General features: G+C 41.5%; 1 protein-coding gene across 3 annotated transcripts in view; it reads left to right on the top strand.

The window, feature by feature from the left end:
- The first annotated feature begins 5,721 nt into the window (after positions 1 to 5,721).
- Positions 5,722 to 21,862, top strand: part of AMMECR1 (AMMECR nuclear protein 1) — a 116,992-nt gene continuing 100,851 nt past the window's right edge. For all 3 annotated transcript variants that reach the window (XM_045995590.1, XM_045995592.1, XM_045995591.1), the window contains exon 1: positions 5,722 to 6,203. In XM_045995590.1, coding sequence (XP_045851546.1) covers positions 5,731 to 6,203 — 473 coding nt within the window. In that variant the 5' untranslated portion in view covers positions 5,722 to 5,730. The remainder of the gene's footprint in view (positions 6,204 to 21,862) is intronic.

Here is a 21,862-nt window from a genome sequence, read left to right as displayed (position 1 = left end):
GGAAGCCTCATACACTGCACATGGGATTTTAAAATGGTGCAGACAGTTTGGAAACAGTCTGGCAGTTCCTCAAAAGGCTAAACGTGGAGTCACCATAACCCAGCGCTCCCACCATTAGGTATACATACATTCATACATATATATATACACACACACACACACACACACACATATATATACATACACACAAGAGAAACAAAAACACACATCCACAAAAAAACTCAGAGACCAGTGTTCACTGCAGCAGTATGCATGATAACCAAAAAGTAGAAACAACTAAAATGTCAAAGGATGAATGAATAAACAAAATGTAGTATATCCATATAGTGGAATATTATTCAGCCATAAAGAAGGAAGACATACTGATAGATGCTGTGCCAAGGAGGAACCTTGAAAACATTATGCTGTGTAAAATAAGGCAGCCACAAAAGGACAGATACTGGGTCGCCTGGGTGGCTCAGTGGGTTAAAGCCTCTGCCTTCAGCTCAGGTCATGATCCCAGGGTCCTGGGATCGAGTCCCACGTCGGGCTCTCTGTTCAGCAAGGAGCCTGCTTCCACCTCTCTCTCTGCCTGCCTCTCTGCCTACTTGTGATGTCTCTCTGACAAATAAATAAATAAAAACCTTTAAAAAAAGGATTTAAAAGGACAGATACTGTACAATTCCATTTATATTAAATGTCCAGAACAGGCAAATCTTTTTTTTTTAAATACTGGGATCATGACCTGAGCCGAAGGCAGAGGCTTTAACCCACTGAGCCACCCAGGCGCCCCGAGAACAGGCAAATCTTAAAGAACAGAAAGTAGACTATTGGCTTCCAGGGACTAGGGGGGGTGGGAGGAAATGGAAAGTGACTGCTAATGAGGATGGAGTTTTTCTGGGGGATGGTGAAATTGTTCCAGTAAGTAAATAAGAAGAGATGGCTGTGTACCTGACACAATCACTGTGCATTGTCCTTGCTGAAAGACTAAACCATAAATATGGACATTTAAGCCATGGGTAGAGTGAGGCACAATGAGCTACACTTTAGCCAGGAAGTTATGGGACTCTGATCTGCCCCCTTGTCACTGCCATGAGTGAGTCTGAACTTTAAATCAGATATTTGCATAAAAGGGACTTCTGATTTAGGACATATTTTTATATTTTAATTGACAACATTACTCCTCATTTGTCTATAACTGTGCCGCCAGGCAACTAGCATAGGTGTTCCAGAACATGAGGTGAGCTGTTATAGAAAAATAACTATATGTCCATAATTAAATTCAGAGGTGGGGCACAGTCGTGGTATATACATTTTCATGCCCCATTATATGCCTAGAGAAGAGGAGATGAAGTCTTTAAGGAAGAGAGAAAAGAGAAAAAGAGCCAAGCGAAGAGTAGCTGAACTACAGTAGACACCTTCACGTTTTAGTTGCACATGACCCCTCTTACTGCATGAATAATACTCTTTTTGATCATCTCTTCCCGAAAAAGCTTCCCTTTCCAAGCTACAACTAGTGAGTTTGGTTAATTCTTCCACATTTGGTGTAGCTATTAGCATATGTAAATCTCATTGAGGAGTTTGTATAACTTTGTCTCAAGGAAATAGCAAGCATAACAACATTCAATTAGTCTGCACTCCAGTTGACCATGGAAGATATAAATGAAACAAGTAGAAAACAGTCCAACGTAGATCCTGGTCCTTTGGCTCATTAAAGTATTGTTCATGAGATAAAGAAAGGACCCAGGAGGGAAGATCTGTTTTGTCAGGAAGAAAACAAAATGTGGATCATCAATCTGAATTGAAAAGTAGGTAAAGAATCCCAGTATTTATTTGCATATTCATTCCATTATAAATCACCACCTCCACTACTACAACCGCGTGTTATATGTGTACAAGGTTAGATCAAAGTGGTAGCTAATAATACTACATTTTGCAGTTGTTCAAGGATGACAGTTGAGAAAGTTTGATGACAGGATAAAAATAACACTTGTTTGGGCATAAATGGAAGGTTTTTTTTTTTTCATTGAACTATGTGCACATTCGTCGTCCCACCCACACCCTGGGAAACCTAAGAAAATAATTTCGCAATGTTAACAAGTTTTCACTACCTGATCGAATTACAAAAATTCTCTTTGTTCCCGAAATAAAAAAATAACTCTCTTTGTAAACCTGTGGATACGGTGAGGTAATGATAAAATAATCAGTAACTATTGGGTTAAATTCAATTTCGAGTTTTACCACAGAGCGAATAATGTGCATAACCTTTGTTCAAGCAGTTTTTCACAGTTGTATAACAAAACATTTGACAAGGGTTAGTTAATAGCCATTCAGAGGCAGATGCAGAAGCAGAAATGCTTATAGCTTGAATGTGCTTTGTTGACAAAGAGAGATGGCCTATTTATTTTTTATTTTTTTTATTTAAAAGAGACATGGAATCTTTACCTCCCAGCTTTACAGTTGGTTACAAAAAACAGAAGACACCTTAACGTTTCCTCTGGAGGGTATTATCACTTCATTCCAGGGTCAGCGGTGGGTAGAAGCACATGTGCTATATCACACCTTGACCTTTATACTTCAAGTCAAAAGAATTCTGAGCAAGGTCAGTTTTCCCATCTAGTGTACACTATGCTTAGATGTAAAAACAGACAAACAAACAAGCAAATGACAAAGCAACTGAAAACCCATTTCCAGAATTTGATCTGTGGATTTCATTTATATCTGAATGAAATATGTTTATTTCTGTGCTGGTGACTTTGCAAGAAAACAAGGCCAGGAGAGGCATTTCCTCAAAGGCTAAAAGGAGGCATTACCACTACCCTATTACTTGCCAGAGGATTTGGAAAGCATGTTGAGGCTCAAGGTTAGTATGGGATATGAGCCAGGCTCAGGAGAAGTTAACACAGAGAAAAAGGTTAATTTTTTTTTTCTGTTTGTAGCCAGCCAATACAACAAAGTGCTTTATATTGTAACTCCTAGTAGTCAGATAATGGTGTATTTTCTGCAACAATCATTGTTTGGGTTTGTCTATTTTCTTTATGCTTGTGAGGCTTGAAATTGGCATTTAAAATCCTTGGGGGGAAAGCTATTTTTGTAATTTGTAATTCAGCTGGGATGTCCTTGTCTCAGGGTTTCCCATTGCATCAGTCCCTTAGCCTGGTACGATAGCCATGATAGTGCTGTGTCTTTTAGATGGTGTGCAGAAATAAGGACATGATTATGGTGCTTATTAGAGATTCCTTGCTATTTTCATAAGAGTAGGGGCGTTAGACTCTTGTCTACTGGCCAAATTCTAAATTGGGAGATTACATTCTGCTTTCCTAAATTCCCCCAGCAGAAGCAGCCATCCGTGGTATCCTACTTTGTTTCCTTTGCTAAACATTGAATGGCACTGGTTTTCTACTCCCAGAAGTGTTCACTTCTTAGTGGAATGGTGAGTAAATCAGTACCTATCATCTGATATAGTATCTGACCCAGTTACAAACAAATTAAAAGGTAGGCATGATAGTTTAAGTACAAACCAAAACAAAACACCCTAACAGTGTATCAGTTGTTGTGGAGCGTTTAAAACAAAACAAAACCCAAAAAAAACCAATCTGCTTTCTCTTCTGCAACAAAGACCCAAAAAATTAATGCTTTTTTTAAAACTCCATTAGTAGTGGGCAGTGAATTGTTATTTGCCTCAAACAGGAAGATAGTTCTAACAGTGACCATGAAGTTTGAGAGGATGAGATCGTGTATCACAAACCAATTAACCCCTCTCTTTTGTTCTTTGGCTGCATTGAACCATTCTCGACAGCTGATCTACTTTGTAAAATCTCTTTTTAAGGAGATTTTTCATCTTCTTAACATTTAGTGTTTCTCCCTCTTTCCGTAACAATGACGTTGTTACTTTTGTTTAACCTCTATCCCACCCACTGTCGTTTTAATGTCCCCATCTTCTATCCATTGCTAACCTTGCTATGACATAGTGGTATTGCGGGGCACTAAAACACAATGGCATGGTTTTTTAAATCAGCCATTTAAGTCCTTGCTCTAACACTCTTTAGGTGTGTGATGTTGAGCAAGTTCCTTCTGAGGTTCAATTTCCTCATCTGTAAATGAGCAACCTCAGAGGGTTATTTTGAAGATCAAATGAGGTAATATATTATTTTGAGGGGTGGTAGGTAAGGCAAGGCATAGTGCTTGGCACCTGAAAAGGCCTCGACAAATAGTAGTTATTTATTGGATTGTGTACACGGATCTGACTTAATTCATAAACTCTTTGAGAGTGGGAAGCATATTTCCTGGATTTTGACATAAGCACAGTGTCATGCACATAGGATGGTGCAGAGGCTCAATATTTATTGCATGAATAAACCTTTTTTTCCTCCTGAGTGGAATGAACAGCCCTCAGCTATTCGCAAGATCCCACACACTTGGCTCAAAGGTGACAAAAATCAATCAATCCTCTGATGCCTCCAAAACTACAGACGCATGCCTTTGTCTACATGGTTTGGTATGGTGTAGACACAATGCAAATAACTCACACTTTCTGTTTCTATCAGGCTAACTTCTATGAATGTTAACACTTGATTTGTCTTAGGGGCCCAGAATGGGACTGACTCAATCACACGCCTCCTCATTCATTCAAGCATTCTTTGATTGAGAAATTTTTTAAATGAATACTAAGAACTATCTAATTATATACCGGAACAAAACCTTTCAACTTGTGACTAAGTGCATCACCTGTCCTATTTACCTGTAAGATCTGTGCTGACTACAGATATATTTCTATGGCTTTGCTCCTAAGCCAAAAAAAAAAAAAAAAAACCCCAAAACAAAAACAAACAAAACCCCAAACAAACAAGACAATAACCTACCACAACAAGTTCCAGAGCACAATCAATATCTTTGAACTAGGGAGGTGTTGGTTAGGATTTTCTTTTTTCTTTCTTTCTTTCTTTTTTTTTGCTTTTGAAAACGTTTGCACGGGGCTGGGAGGCAGGGAAAGTTGGGGGAACAAGGGAAATACAGATTCAACCAGGCTTGAATATTTGTCAATAAGGAAAGAGTATTGTTCTTTCCCAAACTCTTGGAAAACCCCAAGTGCGTGCTTAGATGGGTACTAAAGCGACCGCAGTGTGGCCATTTCCCCGACTGCTTTGTACATACAGGCGGTCTCAGGTGTGGGGCTCCAAGCACCTGCTTGCTCAGCTCTGGCAGTTCAGAAACCAGCGTATTTGAGGCCGGTGGCTCGGGTTTCACGTAACTCGGCTCAAATGCCACTAACACTATGTGCAGTGCCGGTCATCGAGCTGTGCTTTGGGACTCGGATACTTAACTTCGGACTTTCTTCTTTCTCCCCTTCTTTCCCCCCCGCCCCCACTAGTTTTCCTTTCTCTTCTTCCTCCCTGGGCGTGCCCAGCTCTTTCCTGTGCTCCTACTCTCTGCTCGGCGTTCTCGTTTCCTTCTCCTTCCTTTCTACTGGGCTTCCCGTCTTTCATCCATCCTCTGAGGCCACAGGGCTCGAGGCTGCGCCTCGGAGGAGGCGCGAGTCCCGCGGGACAGGCGCTAGGTGCGGAGCAGCGAGGACGCGCGCGGGGCGGCCGCGTGGCCCGGCGGCCGGCTAGGGAGCGGCGCGCGCGCGCGCGCGCGCGCCCTGTGAGCCCCTGGCGCGCCCCCGGCGGCCGGGCCGCAGCGTGCTCGCCCCCGCCGCCAGCTCGCCTCACTTATGGGTCGGAAGCGCTGCGTGGGGGAGACTGTTCCAAGATGGCGGCGGGTTGCTGCGGGGTGAAGAAGCAGAAACTGTCCAGTTCGCCCCCCTCTGGCTCGGGTGGCGGTGGTGGCGCCTCCTCCTCCTCCCACTGCAGCGGAGAGAGCCAGTGCCGAGCTGGGGAGCTGGGACTAGGAGGCGCCGGCACGCGGCTCAACGGGCTGGGAGGTCTAGCCGGAGGAGGTAGCGGCAGCGGCTGTACCCTCTCTCCCCCCCAGGGCTGCGGCGGCGGCGGCGGGGGGATTTCCCTGTCGCCACCTCCGAGCTGCGGAGTGGGGACCCTACTTTCTACCCCAGCCGCCGCCACCTCTTCCTCGCCCTCCTTGTCGCCCGCCGCCTCATCCTCATCGCCCGGCTCCCGGAAGATGGTGGTGTCAGCGGAGATGTGCTGCTTTTGCTTCGATGTGCTCTACTGTCACCTGTACGGATACCAGCAGCCCCGGACCCCCCGGTTCACCAACGAGCCCTAGTGAGTACCGTGCCCTCCGCCGTTCTCCCTCTTGCGCTCGGGATGGGGCTCAGAGTTGAAGCAAAGTATGAGTCCGCCTCCCCGCCGGCGGCTGCCCCTGCCCCTCTCTCTGCCCTGGTCCCCGGAGCCACTCGACCTAAGTAAGGGCACCCCGCGCTTTCTGCCCTCCGAGGCAGGCACCCCACACTTGGAGCAGGGTGTTGCTGCCGGAGATGGCTCACTGGTTCCCAAAGGTGTTCGCTTTCTCTTTGCGATAACTTCGAGGAGTTTGGACCCTTCCCTTCTCTCCTTCGCCACCCCGCGTCCCCACCGCCCTGGTTTTGGAGATCTGGATTACTGAAGGTGTTGACCTCTCCTCACTTTGGTTTCCATTTACCCCAAGTGAAAGCCCCGCCAGTATTCCCGTCTTGCGTACCTTGCACAGGGAGAGTTACTATCCCACTGCAGGGTGAAAAATAGCAACTATCCAACTTCTGTTCGGCTAGTGATGGAACTTAGCTCCGGAGCTTATGAGGTTACCCGTCTTTTCCTTCAGGTTTCCTTGGGTCCTGGGGGAGGGAGGCGTATTGTGTTTTTTTTTTTTTTTTAACACATTTTTCCTTACTACCTATTCTAATCCGAACGTACCCATTAAAATCTGTTTCTAGTGAAGCGCACCGCCAGCTCTCTCACATGGGAAGAGTGAGACCTTTTTTTTTTTTTTTTAAAATTCCATCGTCTGGGTAATAGCTCATTCAAAGAGAGCTGTCTCCATAGAACCAGTGTCAGTTTGTATATGAAGCGTGCATTCGGTTTTGTGTCGATTTCACTTGTAAGAAATGTATGTTAGGCTTGACGGTTTGAGAAACAGTTAATCCAACAGTAAGTGTGTAGGAATTTTTATGTTTTCTTTTGGCTTGTACTTTCAGTTATTTTACCCTTCAAGTGTGTGGTTGAAATTGTTTAAAATAGCACTGTTACAGCTAAAAGCAGGTTAATTCTAATCCCCGTCCATTTGGATGTGTGGGAGATGGGGCATATGGTTTTTTTTTTTAATGTGTAAACTGAGTGTAAACTGACTTTTTGAGTTAAATGCTAGAGAGAATGTAAAGCCCAAGGAAGGGCAGAATGACAAAGAGGGCGATTGTTTTTATTATGAGTACTTTGCATCACAACAACAAAAAGAGAAAAATTTCAGTGAAACTTATAAGGAAACCACCAGCCCTTTTCCTTGCTAAGACAAGTGCCCCTTGTCCCCATATCATAAATACCTGAGTTGATGTTCTTTTAAAACTGCTTCTTTTCATTTTGTGAGATTAGGGGATTAGACTACTACTGGATAAGTATAAACACTTCTGCCTAAACTAAAATTATTAAGTTAATATGTAAAGTGGAAATTGCAATAAAGTGTCCTGGAAATTGTAAATTTGTATTGTTTGTTTTCTTTGGCTTTAATACTTTAAAAGTACTTAATTTTGTATTTTTGCCACTCTTGTGGTCTGTGCATTTTCGTTCAGACTTGGTTCATCTTTGGGTATTTAGTCATAAAAATGTATGAAAGAGCATCTAGACTGACACTTTTCTAAGTATCTTTATAAATTTCATAGTTTTAATTCTAGGAGCTTAAATCCTAAAACCACACCCTTACTTAGCCAGTTTGTTTTTTGGTAAGAAGTCAGATTCATTTAAAAGAGACTGCCATGTAAAAAAAAATCTATGAAATATTTATTAGTTTGAGTCACGTATTTGTGACTTTCCTGCCTTCTCTTGGGTGTCTATGATGTATTAAAGCCAGTCGTGGGATGATACATAGGTTGGCTCTGCAAAGTCATGGGACTGCAGAAATTCACTCCTGTTCAGTTACATGAGTTTGGCAAAGGCTGTTTTACTATTCACGCTCCATTGCTCCAAAGCATATGAGAACACACTTTCAGGAGGTGCTATTTTCACACATTTTAAAGTGAGCTTGGGTTAACTGAAAGACTGTAACAAGAAGTTTAAAAGGAAAGTGAGCTTGACCAGTTCATACAGAGAATGCTTTTGAAAATGTCATCTTAGCAGTGGCTACTTTGGACATGTGTTTAGGTATTGCATGTCTTTGAATACCCCATCCACTGGATTTCTTTTTTATGGAACTAAAGAGACCAAATAAAACACATTTTGACCACTGGGGATATGTTGAAATGATGGCAGAAGAATAATAACCATTATCATTTAGCAGGCCTTGAATGTGTCATGTCTTCAACAAAACAACTAACTTAGAAGAGACCCTGAACATGACCAAGGGGAGAAGGAAAGTTTTCTTAAGTGGAAAGAGGACCTTATCTTCCTTTATCTTAAAGTCATTTTTGAGTTGTACTGTGGAAAATTCAAGAAAATGTCTTAAAGGTAGTGTTTGATTATGGAGTCAAATAACTATAATCACTTGCCAGTGCCTTAGTAACCACCACACATTTTCTGTTTTACATATCACATATTTAATAGCATCGTGTACTTATTAGTGGCATCATGCAGAGGGCATAAGCTGTAAATAGACCTATTTCTCCCTCCACCCCAAGTTATTAGTATCCTGTCATGAGCAGCAGTGCTCCAGGTCTTGTCTCTGCTCCCCCTACCCCAGAAGTCATGCTTTCAACAAATCAGATTCTCCTGTTTAAAAACACACTGCTTTCATCCCTTCCCAGAACCCTCTCTGTCAACACGTCTGCAAGTAGTGAAATCTGCCTTGTATAGATTCAGAAGTTCTCCATTGAGCAGTTACCCTTCCATTCTGAAGGGTTATTAGAAATCTCCTCTATCCCTTTCAGTTTTAGGGAAGGGATGCCAACATGTGAACAGGCTGTAGGGATACAAATTCTTCCCTGTTGGCTGCCGTTTGTTGGAGCACCTACCTCACTGCACACGAGATAGCAGTAGTTACAAATTGGGAGGACAGTGGCAACTTGTTCAATGGAGGACATGTGACATTCGTGTTAAAAGTGAGGACTGCATTACCAAATCCTCTGTCTGAGTTCTCCAGGCACATTTGCTCACAGAAATCAGGTTTGAGACGTGATTTTACAAATGACTCGAGGTGCATTTTACTCTTCAAAACCCAAGCTCTTGGATTTGTATGTGGGAACCCAGAGAGCCACATTATCGGAAATCATTTGCTACTCTAAAGGAACCCACTGCACCAGGTGTGGAGCCAGTCAGACACCAGAGCAGCGGTTCCCCACTCGGGCCGCACATTCGAACCATTGGGGAATTATTTAAAAATGTGGAGACCTGGGTCACAAGCCCAGAGATTCCGATTTAATTGGTCTTGGATGGGGCCTGGACCTCAGGATTATAAAAAGCTCCTCAGGTGATTTTGAACGTGCAGCTGAGCACAGAACCACTGGTCGTACTATATTCACCTAGTCTTCTCTCCTGAGATTCAGATTAATTTGGCCTGGGGTGGTGCCTGGGAACCCATATTTTATAAGCACCCCGGGTAATTCTGGTAAACAACCAGTTTCGGGAAACCCATGCAGTGTGGTCTGCAATAGACCCGACCTAGGAGCTGCTCTGAAATGGAGGCTCTCAGGTCGCCCCTCAGCCTGGCTGAATTGGAATCTGCATTTTCACAGGCTCCCCAGGTGATTCTTACGCACATTAAAGTTTGAAGAGGAGTGGTTCTCCAACTTTAGAGTACATCATAATCTCCTGTAGTGCTTGTTAAAACACAAATTGCTGGGCCCCATTCCCAGAGTTTCTGATTCAGTCGGTCTGGGGTGGGGCCGTGAATTTGCATTTCTAACAAGCTCCCTGGTGTTGCTGCCTCAGTTCCCAGGACCACACGTTGAGACCCCCTGGGTTAGAGAGAGAAGCTGGGACCTCAGTAAAGTCGTGCAGCAACTGTAAGGGAATGGCAATTTCCCCTGCCAGTTTCCAGTAGGGAACTTCCTGTTTCCGTGTCACCAGCCTTTGTCATATTCTTTCTAACTTAGTACTGGGGAGATAGAATGCTGCCAAGATCCTAGTAAGAGTCCCAGGTTCTTGGGATGGTTTCATTCTGAGGTGGGGGGAGGGGTGACTCTGATGGTATGATTTTAGGACTTTTTTTTTTTCTTCCAGAAATGTTAAACGCGAGGGACACCTTTTAGGAGTTAAAAACAGCATAAATATGATCTCTTAAAGTGAGTTGTATTGATTTTGATAAGTAAAGCCCTCTTTCTGTTGCCATAAAAAATGCTTTGATGATTAGCTCACTAAATTACTCGTTGTGATACGATTTTAAAGCTTTTCCTTACACTTATGCTTGCTGGATTGGATTTTAAGAATTTCCCTCATTAACAAAAATATAAAGGGTTCCTGCCAAGGCACTGGGATTGTTCAGTCTTATATCTTTAATGCTGTGTTGCATGTCACGTCCCATGAACTATTTGTTTTAATCTTCTTACCACCTTTGAAGTTAATGCACTACTACATTTTGTACAGACCATGGCACATAAAAGATACTTTACTATTAACATCAATAATATGGTTTTCCATCGCAATGAATATAATAAAAAAATCCACTCCTGGATATGCAGTTCTTGAGAGACTCTGATCAGGTGTTTGAATGGTTAACTCTTTCTTGTCTTGTCACAGTAGTCAAATTACTGTTTTCCAGCATGCTTGGGAGGAATTGGGTTGTTTTAGAAAGGGGAAGCAGGCATTTTGCCTCACCAGAAGAGTAACACTCCTATAACATGATCATTAAAAAGGTGATTTGATAATGTAGCTCAGGTCAAAGTGATATTAATACAGCATTTTAAACACAAGCCATTGTATTTCTATTATGTCTTTTTTTTTTTTTTAATGAAGACTGAGCAGAATAGCCGGAAGGTTGATCTGTCTATTGCAGATGATGCTACTAGGCCACTACAGATATCCTTGTCCATGGTAGGATAGTGGTCATAATGTATAATTTTTCTTCGAACAACAACAACAACAACACAACAATGATACGTTTGTCTGGAAAATTGTTGAGCATTTTTGAAGGTATTATACGGGTTGTTTTTCAACAATGTTGATTTCCATTGGAAGGCAGCCTGGTGTCCTGTCTTACTAAGAGAGAAGAAAGAAGGCACGCCTCCAGTTGTCATTTATGCTGTAAAAACAGCCAGTGACTGAAATGGAAAGATGTAGAAATATAAATTACAAAATTATTTTTATATCCATGTGTAAAGGTGTATGTAGGACAAGGTATATTTAGTTAAAAAGAAAAACTCGATGCTTATTTTACCTTCTCCCCCATATGGCCAAAGGGAGTGATAATCTAGCTCATAGTTTTGCTTGCTTATGAATTGTGTTTGTGCTGCATTCAGGTCCCATCTAGTGGGTGGCAATGAAGAAGGAGTCTTTGCTGGGATCTCAGTCCAATGGGAAGAAAGACCACTACTGAGAAAGTGAAAAATGCTCTGTTAGCCCATATGCATGAGTAGTCCCCCCCCATGTGCTTCTCAGAGAAATACTAGCATTCACATTGTTGTCTTTAGAAAATCATACACTTTTTGAAATGTATTTGTGTTAATATGCTCTAATGTATTACCGCAAAGGATTATGATTTTGAAGTCAGTTGTGCTTCCCATTTAGAGACCATCTTACTTTTTGAGAATGTATATGTGTGAAACACTAAAACTTGTGCAATGAGATTAGCCAAAGTTCCCTATTTCAATAGGCATTATTCTGGTCTCTCAATGTCACACATGCTTGCCTGTTTTAAAGCAGCACAATGACCACGGCTTTTACATTTAAATTTTCTTCAATAGTCTCCCCCCCTTCCCCGAACTTGTGTAATAATGTCTCTTTTTGGTACTGTTCTGAATCAATTAAGCTAAGTAAGTGAGGACCAGCAGTAAAAGCCAGGGGCTGCCAAGAATGGACCTTCAGTGTGTAAGCTGTCTTTCCACAATCAGTAATTGGGCAATTGCTCACAGGACACTGGAAACAGTGTGGGAAGCCAGTGGTTGTGTAGGTGGGAAGAGTAGATTCCCCAACAGTAAACTTATTTAGAGTTTGAGCTTCTGTAGTCACAGTGCTGCTAAGAGCAGAAATGAGCCACAAGCTTATGTAGTAGAAATAAAAGAGCCCGAAGGAAGAAGTATGGTGTAATAGTGCAGTTGGTTGGGTGGAGCATATTTTATGTTTGGTCCAATGATAAGTGGCATCTTTTCTATCCAGTGTGGGTGTATTTTCTGCAGCTCTTAAAGTATCATCTTTCAAACTTGCTCACCCTTAAAAATGTTAGTTTTGAGGAGCTGGGTGGAAATTACATGTCACTGGGGGGAAAAAAAACCCCGTTATTTCTTTTAGCATATACAGTATGCTGAGTTCCCAGGTTGGAAACCAGAGAAGTCGCTCTGTCCTCACAGAGCTGCCAGTCTCGTTCAAGGTATGACACAAACATTAGAGTCGCTTAAAATGCTGACAGTGCACTATATATGTGATTGTAGGTGAAGCTGAAAAATGGGAAACATTGTACGTCAGCACAGTGATGCCATGGAAAAAAGGAGTGGTCAGGAAAAAAGGCTTTTGGGAAGAGGATGACTTTTGAGCCAAGTTTTGAAATGGCAAAGGTACAGAAATTATTGGTGAAGAGTCTGGTATGACCAGTAGATCTCAAAGTCTTCCTGGTGGTTCTCAAACTCATTGCTCACCACCACACCCCTTGCCACAACACTTGGGGATTCTCAGCAGCTGTCTTCAGCCAGCAACTTGGACCCCCAGCATTCTCCATACCACTCCCCTTGCTCTGGTCTCAAAGATCAGAAAACTTCAAGGAAATTACAAGCAGCCTTTTGTCTTGGGAACCCTCTGGAAAGGCTGGATAAGAGATACTGGATCTGATTATGGTCTCTCACATGAGGTGGAGAACAGTATTGGCAGAAGAGCCCTCCAGGACCTAAGATGACTTGGAAGGAGATGAGTCTCATGGTAGAGGAGACCAGCTATGGTTGAGGTTTTGAGGGCACTGGGAAATCTGGCATTGGAAAAGTAGGGGAGCCACTCCAGGGGGAGAGTTCATGAACATGGGAATGTTGCAAAATCAAGAAATTGAAGAAGTTATCAGCAGATGCAGGGACTCACACTCCAGGGCCAGGTTTTGTGTAGGAGTGGAAAGCTTGCAGCTCACCTGTTTCTTGGCTGCCATCCTTGCCTCTTTTCTTGGCTCTGTGCCTAGCTATTCTTGTGCTCAGGAAAAGTTTGTTCAACAGCTCAGTTGGAATGGCTATGAAATTTGATCACAAGTGTAAGAACCTCCCCTTCCCCCTCTTCATCTATGCCCGACTATATCTAAATTGAGGGAAAGGAGAAGACACGTTGGTGTGTAGAATTCGGATCAAGTATAAAGTTAGCTGAGATAGCTTTTGGGCGAGGACCTGAAATTAGGGGACTGCATGTAAGTAAAGAGACATTGCAGAAAATAAAACAAAAAACAAAACAAATCAAACAAACAAAAAAAGACCACCAAATTCCCATTGCTGGGGGAAGTGAAGTGGGGAGAGTCTTTGAACCTAGTTCAGAGTTTACAAGCCTGAGGAACCAGAAGGATGGTGCTTCCACTAAAAAGCATGGAGGTGTAGGAATGGGAAGAAATAAATAGTTGGTCACATGAAATCAGTTTTCTTATTATATGTTTTTCAAGTGTTTGCAGTTATCCAACATCATTTCTTTTTTAATTAACAGGACTATTAGAATAGTGACAGAGCTCTTGTGACAATTTGGTCAGTCTCTTAGCTCTCTATAGCCACCCTTGCCCCAGTTGTGACTTTGAATGCTTAGATGGGTAGAGATCAGTGATAGTTTTCAGCTTTTATTGCTAGGAAAAATACCTGGTAGTATGTTGGGTTTCCCTGATATGGTTTTATGTAGTACATATATTATATCTCATCAAATTGTAAAGCGATCAGTGATTCTTAGATTTCCTTAGTGTATATTTTAGCATGGTGTTCAGTAAAATACAGCCTCATAGACAAACATCTCCAGAATTTGTAGTTTCAGGACACCTGGGTAGCTCAGTTGGTTAAGCAATTGCCTTCAGATCAGTTTATGATCCTGGAGTCCCAGGATCGAGTCCCGCATTGGGCTTCCTGCTCTGGGCTCCCTGCTCAGCAGGGAGCCTGCTTCTCCCTCTGACCCTCCCCCTCTCATGCTCACTCTCTTTCTCTCTCTTATAAATAAAAAAAAGAATTTGTAGTTTCAGATTGTGGATTAAAGGCAATTTCTGAAGGACTGGAAGTACTGCCTGGTATTTGATTCTAGGTCTTGTGTCCTCACGCTTTGCTGACAAGGAAGGGTAGATGCTCTCAATGGACAGGATCAGCTGTATTGCCTTATGACCATTGTGATCTTCAGTGGATGGGCAGATATGAAAAGTTCTACTTGAGTCCAGGCTGCCTAATGCTAGTTTTTGTTTTTTTTAAATTAAGGTCTGTGATGATCTTGATGATTCTTGCCTTTCCCCTATCTGTTTCATTTTACAGATAATCCACACTGTGACCCAAAGCCACATGCAATGCTGGGAGAGCACAGTTGACTGTATTATGCAATATCCTGCCAGAAGATGCTGACCAGCTCTCTAGTAATGGAAAGTAGTGAGACTGACCTAACAGCCTGTGTAGCTTGCCTTGCCATTCCATATATTTTCTGTAAGCATATGACACACAGTTCTAGTAACTTATCTTCTAGTGAGATTTTGGATTGCTGCAAGGAGTTACCACCAAATTCTCTGCTTTGCTTCAGGCATTAGTGGGTCTTTGAGTCATTCTCCTAGAATGGAATCTAGGAAAAAATGGGTTTTTGTGCTGTCTGCTTCCAGGTCCCTCAGCACTGTGACAGCCTCAAAGAGATGCTTGTGTGCTAGTCACACTGTTGTGCTGCTTCTCCGTGACATTGTTTTTGCTTATGTAGCCTAGCAGCTATACAGGCCTCGGTGCTTTGGGGTACAAATAAGTTATATAGCTGGGGAACTTGGGCCTCAGTACATACCTCATGATAGTAATGGAAATACCTTTTGTATCCTGATTTTGAACAACAGTGGGGTAAGTGTGTAGATGAGGGGTGCTTTTTTTTACATTCTTCTCAAATGATTACTTGGTAAGTGGAAGTTGGTGTTGGTAATTTATTCACTGAAGGAGAACCTCTTGAAGTCTTCTGGCCTTTTTCCATGTTAGGGTATTGCCCTCAGTGCATTTTATGAAGTTTCCCATGGTTAAGGCAAACAAACAGCTCCGCACGTTTCTTTGGCACTACCAACCAAAAACTTGCCACAAGCCTGGCCGTGTGATTCCGTGGAATAGCTCTCTGATGTCAGGATGAGGTGCCCAGTAGTCGGTGGTTAAAATGAGTCCATCTACCCCACACTCTTGTCAATTCAGAAAACCCTCACAAGAACAAATGGGAATGATACCGATTCTATTTCTCTGACACTAATGATGTGATGTGTGGTTTGTGGCATGTTTTACTCCACAAACTCCTCTAATCATTGCCCTGTTTGGCAACTTGTTTTACAGAAAGCCACTCTTTCACACTGTGAAAGCATTATTAGCTAAGTGGAGAAAGAGAGTCACATAGGGCCAGAGGCAGGAATAGAGGGTGCGTGGGAGCCAGGGAGGGAGAAAAATGGGATCGCAGTCAAGTGAGATGAAGCCTGGATTCAGGGCAGAAAAAAGGAGACTCAAGTGCCTAGTCTGGGGTAGGGCTGCTCTAACAGGCATATTTCACGTTATGCAATCCTAGGTGTCCCTCCTTTATAAGTGGCCATGGAACTCTTGTAAAAAAGAAAAATTATTCCTGTCAGAAACAGATGTATAGCATAAAGTTTAGCTATACAAGAAGACTTGCCTGTGCATTCCCTGAGTACTTCCAAGAGACCACGTTGAAATGAGAATGAGGCCTCTGGGCAAGTTTGGGGGCCATAGAACAAGTAGCTTAAGTATATCCCCGAACAGATAAATGTAGCCACTCTCTGACCATGATCCTTTCTTTGTTTCTTGACTTGTCTGTGAACATAGTTATAAATTCTCCGATACTCAGATGTGTCTTACTTTCAGGTCTCTGTATTGAGGTAGTAATAGATAGATGAAGTTTTGTTTATAGAGCTTGCTCATAGTCATTCTTCATAATAGAGATTATGGAACAGATAATATTAAAGGATAGATCCTGCTATAATTTCTGACTGCAGAATTTAATCAATAGGAGGGCTTTTGATTGATCATACTCACATCTTCTGTAGCTTTTCTCTAGTGTGTCTCAACAGGACCTACTCTGGTCAATCTAATTTGCTAGTTGCATTCCCACAGATAACTGGAGTGTCAGTCATTTTTGGTTAATCACTTTCTCTTTAATCACACAGATGTATGATGCTTTTAGAAAATTAATTGATTAATGTATTTATTTAGTGGTAAAAAACACATATCGTAAGACCTACCCTCTTCCACATTTATTTTTTAGAGAGAGCAGGGGTGGAGGGACGGAGGGAGAGGCAGAAAGAGAATCTGAAGCAGGCTCCACATTCAGCGAAGAGCCTGACGTGGAGCTCGATCTCACGACCCTGAGATCATGACCTGAGCTGAAATCAAGAGTCAGATGGTTAACCGACTGAGTGACCCAGGTGCCTCTCTTTCCAAATTTTTAAGTACAGTACAATACTGATAACTATAAGCACCATGTTTATCTTAGTTTTTGAAGGTGCATGATAGTGGCTCTTCCTAAAGCAACTAATGTTTCATGAGAATTTTGGGAATCTTTAAAAATGAATCTTATAAACATGTATTAGAGATGCACAGAGCTTATTTATGGGAGAGCTTAATTTAGGCTTTGAAGTATTCATTTTTCCAAACTTATTGAAAACTCTGAGTAAACTAGGCTGAAGGCATCTGAGTAAGAAGTAACTATTAAAAAATGTTTTGAGGGGTGCCTGGGTGGCTCAGTGGGTTAAAGCCTCTGCCTTCAGCTCAGGTCCTGGGATCGAGCCCCACATCAGGCTCTCTGCTCAGCGGGAAGCCTGCTTCCTCCTCTGTCTCTGCCTACCTCTCTGCCTACTTGTGATCTCTCTCTGTCAAATAAATAAATAAAATCTTTAAAAAAATGTTTCGAACTGGTAGTGTGTCAGTATTTGACATGGCATTCATCATTTCCTTTATTAGTGTACTTAATACCACCTACCTGTATTTGAAAAAAACTGGATTTTCTAGCTTTCCTTTTAAGTTATTCTTATCCTCTGTCTTTTAGGGCTTTCTAATGAATTTGCTAATAATTAATATAAGGAAAGTCTTTGACAGGTAGGAACTTTGCCCTTGTTTACCCACTCTTAATGGTAGAAGGATGAAGGCAGAGAGAGAACATTCATTTTGACAGTTGAACCTTATGTTTCTGAGGAAATGTGTTTTTTAGAGAGATGGAAAATTGGAAAACACCTTGCCTAATGGGCTGTTATAAGTAAGGCCTTTTAAGCCCGTCTGTGCATATGTAAACCACTTGAGTTGAGCACTTCTTGAAATTGCTTCTTATTTGCTTTAATGAAAAGCTCATATCTAAAGGTGGTTAGTGGAGTACTCACTTTGGGAGCGCATACACTAAGTGTGTTAGTGGAATCTGTGAAATAATAGACATGGTCAAGTCTTGAAAGTTGTTTATTTGCCTCACTGTCTACACAGCCATGTGAGATTATTATTAGGAGAGGTACAGAATTTTTTAATGTTATCACTGAGTTGTGATGTATTAATTTGGATTTTGGAGCAGTTTCTAACTTCTTCCATTTAGAAATGGCTTTACAGTTTTAGAGAAGAAAGAGGAATTTCCACTATGATTATCCCTTTCCTTATAGACGTTTTGAAGTGAGTATTTGTTTAAGCTTCAAGATATATTTGCCAACATTATTGTAAGACAGTGTATCTTACATCAAAACCTAGCATTCTCAGCTAGTACTGCTGTGCATATTGTAAATTCTAACATTTCAGTTCAGTGAATAATATAGTGGTTATGGGTGAGAGCTCTATAAAATAGGTGTATGCCATGCTTCCTGCCCTTTAAAAGCTTGCAGTCATACTGAGAAGACAAGATTCATGAAACACAGAATGAGGCCACATGATTTAATGACTGAATGAATGATGGAGACAATGAGGCCTGTTAGAGTTTGGACAAAGACTAATGTGGGCTGAGTTATACAGGAGGGCTCAATGAAGAGAGTAGGATTCAGGCTGGGTAGACCTTCCACAGAGGGATAAAGCATTCTAGACAGGGAAACAACTTAAAGACACAGCGGTCAGAGGAGTATTGGACAGTAGTCAGTGGGTACCAATCAAAGGTATGTTAAAGTCGGGGAGATCATAGCAAGAAAGGGGACCCCATCAGGAGACTGACTGTTGCTATAATTCAAGCATTGGGAAATGAAGGCCTGCCAGTTGACAATTTTAAACTATTAATGGCCTGGGAATTGCCTCTTTCTTGGTAAAATTTCCCTTTTGTTTAGCTAATTATGCCTCAGCTGCTCCTTTAATGTCATGAATGTTATGAAGCCTGGACAAGAGACCAGGAAATAACACAAGCAGGAGTCTGCTGTGTAGATGAAGTGCTTTCATTTGTGAATAGACAGTCAGCATAAGTCATTTAGGTTAAGATTGGTGACGTTGCCTTCTTGCCTGAGTGCCTTTTATGTTCTGTGTTCTTTTTTTTCCTTCTAAACTTCAGTAGACATATCAGACATGAAGTTGAGGGAGTTAAGTACCAACAAAGATTAAAAAATAATCTACTTATTTTAAAAAATTATTATTATTAAAAAAATAATCTACTCGGGGCACCTGGGTGGCTTAGTCGGTTAAGTGGCTGCCTTCAGCTAAGGTCATGATCCCAGGGTCCTGGGATCGAGCCCCACATCTGGCTCCAGGCTCAGCGGAGAGCCTGCTTCGAGAACCTCTCCCTCTGCCTGCTGCTCTGCCTACTTGTACTCTCTATCTCTGTGTCAAATAAATAAAACCTTTAAAAAAATTAAAAAAATAAGGGGCGTCTGGGTGGCTCAGTGGGTTAAAGCCTCTGCCTTCGGCTCAGGTCATGATCTCAGGGTCCTGGGATCAAGCCCCACATCGGGCTCTCTGCTCCGCAGGGAGCCTGCTTCCTCCTCTCTCTCTGCCTGCCTCTCTGCCTGCTTGTGATTTCTCTCTGTCAAATAAATAAAATATTAAAAAAAAATTAAAAAAATAAAATATAAACTACCCTAATTATTATGGAGTTACATAGCTTTAAACTGCTTTTTTTCTCCTTAAATCAATGAAGGGATTTTACTTGGATGTTACAAATGTAACTCACATAAGTTAAAGAATTTTAGGAGAATTGGGTACTAATGATTGAAATGATGTTACTTATTAAATTAGCTTCAATATCATTTAGTCTAAAGGTTATGTTCCTCAGGGTTCTAAACATGCGCTACTCAAGAATACTACAACTGTAAGACACAGACTGTATAAGCAAAATCTGTAAAGATTTCATAGTATTATTTAGAAACAAAATTCTAAAATGGTCTCCTGGATTGCAATAAAACAGCATATTTTTATTTTATGTGTTGACCAACAATTACCCTTTGAAGAAGAAGGAGCAAATTCTTATTCTTTCATTGATGATTTGTCTTTAATTATATGAAGACGTAAGTGACATAAGTCATCTTATGACTTCTTTTTCAGGGATCACTGTAAAATTTCATTTCATTTTAACAAGTCTCTTCTTTTATTCGCCAGAATATGTTTCAGAATAGAAGAAAATTATTTTCTATTAGACTGATCTCTGACAGGGTCTAGCCACATAACCATGAATGTTGTGCCAATGTACTCAGGATGTAAAAAAACAGCCCTGGCATAGTGCTCGTTAGAAGCGTTCTCTGTATAGTCAGTTTAGGTTTTTTATAAGTAAATGAGCTCTCTATCATGTCGTAGACTTGAATCATGAATAATCTGTAATTTGAATTACATATTATTACAGTGAGGTAAAGAAATACCAGATGTGAAAATAGTGGTAATGATATATGTTTGAGTCCGAGCTTTTGAGGAAGAGATGGTTTGGCCTATGTCTGCAATCACGGACCCCTGTCACGTAATAGGATAGGAGGCCTGATGGAATCCAGTGGTTCTTAGGACAGACCACGCAAAAGTCCGCGATCACTTTCAATATGCTTAAAAGCTTTATTAGCAAGAGTGAATACTCTCATCAAGAGAAGGAAAGGTGAGTTTGTTTATACAGGGTTGAACCGTTGGGATGCCAATTTCACTTCGCACAGGCTTCAAACAATAGGCATGTTACATGGGCAGTGGCCTCCATATTGTAGAGCACAATCAAGGAAAAAAAAATGTCTGGTTTTCCATTTTGGCCATGGCAAGAGAACAAGCAAGTCTTATTTTAAAGTGAAAAAATGGGTGTGGGTCCAGAGGGTCCTGGTTCCTGTCTCCACTGGCTGCTCTCAGAACCTTTGCAATGTTTCAGTTCAGCCTAGAGAAATTCAGGTCAGTTTTTACAGAAAAGAAGCATTTTAGTCTTGAAACTTTCTCTCATCTCCATGAAGAGTATAATTATTCACCATCCCATAATAACCATTTGTTAGCCCTTTACTAACTTAATTAACTTGCACCAGCCCAGCACGGCCACTGGTGCTTTCTTGTTCTTAAAATTGTTGTTACTTTTAGTTGAAAATTTTTGACTCCTTATCTTTCCCACCCCAGAATTGAAGTATAAATCTAGGAAGGTCCTTCTCTTCCCCTTCTTCAACATAATTTGTCTTTCGAGCTTTGTCATTTTTGAGAGCAGTAGTCTTGAATATCTGAAGACTTCGTAGCAACTACATTAAATAAAATTTACCACTTAAATTCAAGCAGCGTCTACCACTTTGCATTATCTAGAAAGTTTACTGGTTCTGCTAGTCTTCCAGTTTGGGGAGGAGGTGGAGTGATGTGGAAACAGGTTGTAAATTTATGACTTGATTTGAATATCTTAAGAAGTATTTAACTGGACTGATACTGAATTCAGGGCAGTGTTTGTTCTCAAAGATTTCTGGAAGTTTTTCTAGGGAGATTTTAAAGCAGAGAATGAGAGATGTTCCATTGTGTTTCTTCCTATGCCTTACTTAGAAGTAAGTATCTTTGTGTCTGTATATATAACTGACACCATAAGATCTTTGTGGATTTATTTGATATTGTTTGCTGTTTGGAGACTGACCTGGCTATATGTAGCTATACACAGGAGGGATGTGTGTTTATGATTCTCAACAAGATATGGCATAAACTTTAATCACCTGCTTATCTTCTGTGGTTCCATTCGTATATAATATTGGAATATTCGGAAGGCTATTTGATACTATTTATTTTCTGCTGTTCTGTTTTATTTATTTTTTTAAAGATTTTATTCATTTGACAGAGAGAGCACATAAGCAGGGGGAGTGGGAGAGGGAGTGGGAGAGGGAGAAGCAGGCTTCCTGCTGAGCAGGGAGCCTGATGTGGGGCTGGATCCCAGGACTCTGGGATCAGAACCTGAGCCAAAGGGAGACACTTAATCCGCTGAGCCACCAGGTGCCCCTGCTGGTTTGTTTTAAACTATAGATTTCCATATGTTTAGATAAGTGCTTCCTTCCTATCCAAGTACTAACCAGCCCCAACCCTGCTTAGCTTCCAGAGATCAGAGGAGATCTGGCG

The sequence above is a fragment of the Meles meles genome, chromosome X, assembly GCF_922984935.1.
Source record: "Meles meles chromosome X, mMelMel3.1 paternal haplotype, whole genome shotgun sequence".
Taxonomy (NCBI): domain Eukaryota; kingdom Metazoa; phylum Chordata; class Mammalia; order Carnivora; family Mustelidae; genus Meles; species Meles meles.
This window is presented reverse-complemented; position numbering and strand designations above follow the sequence as displayed.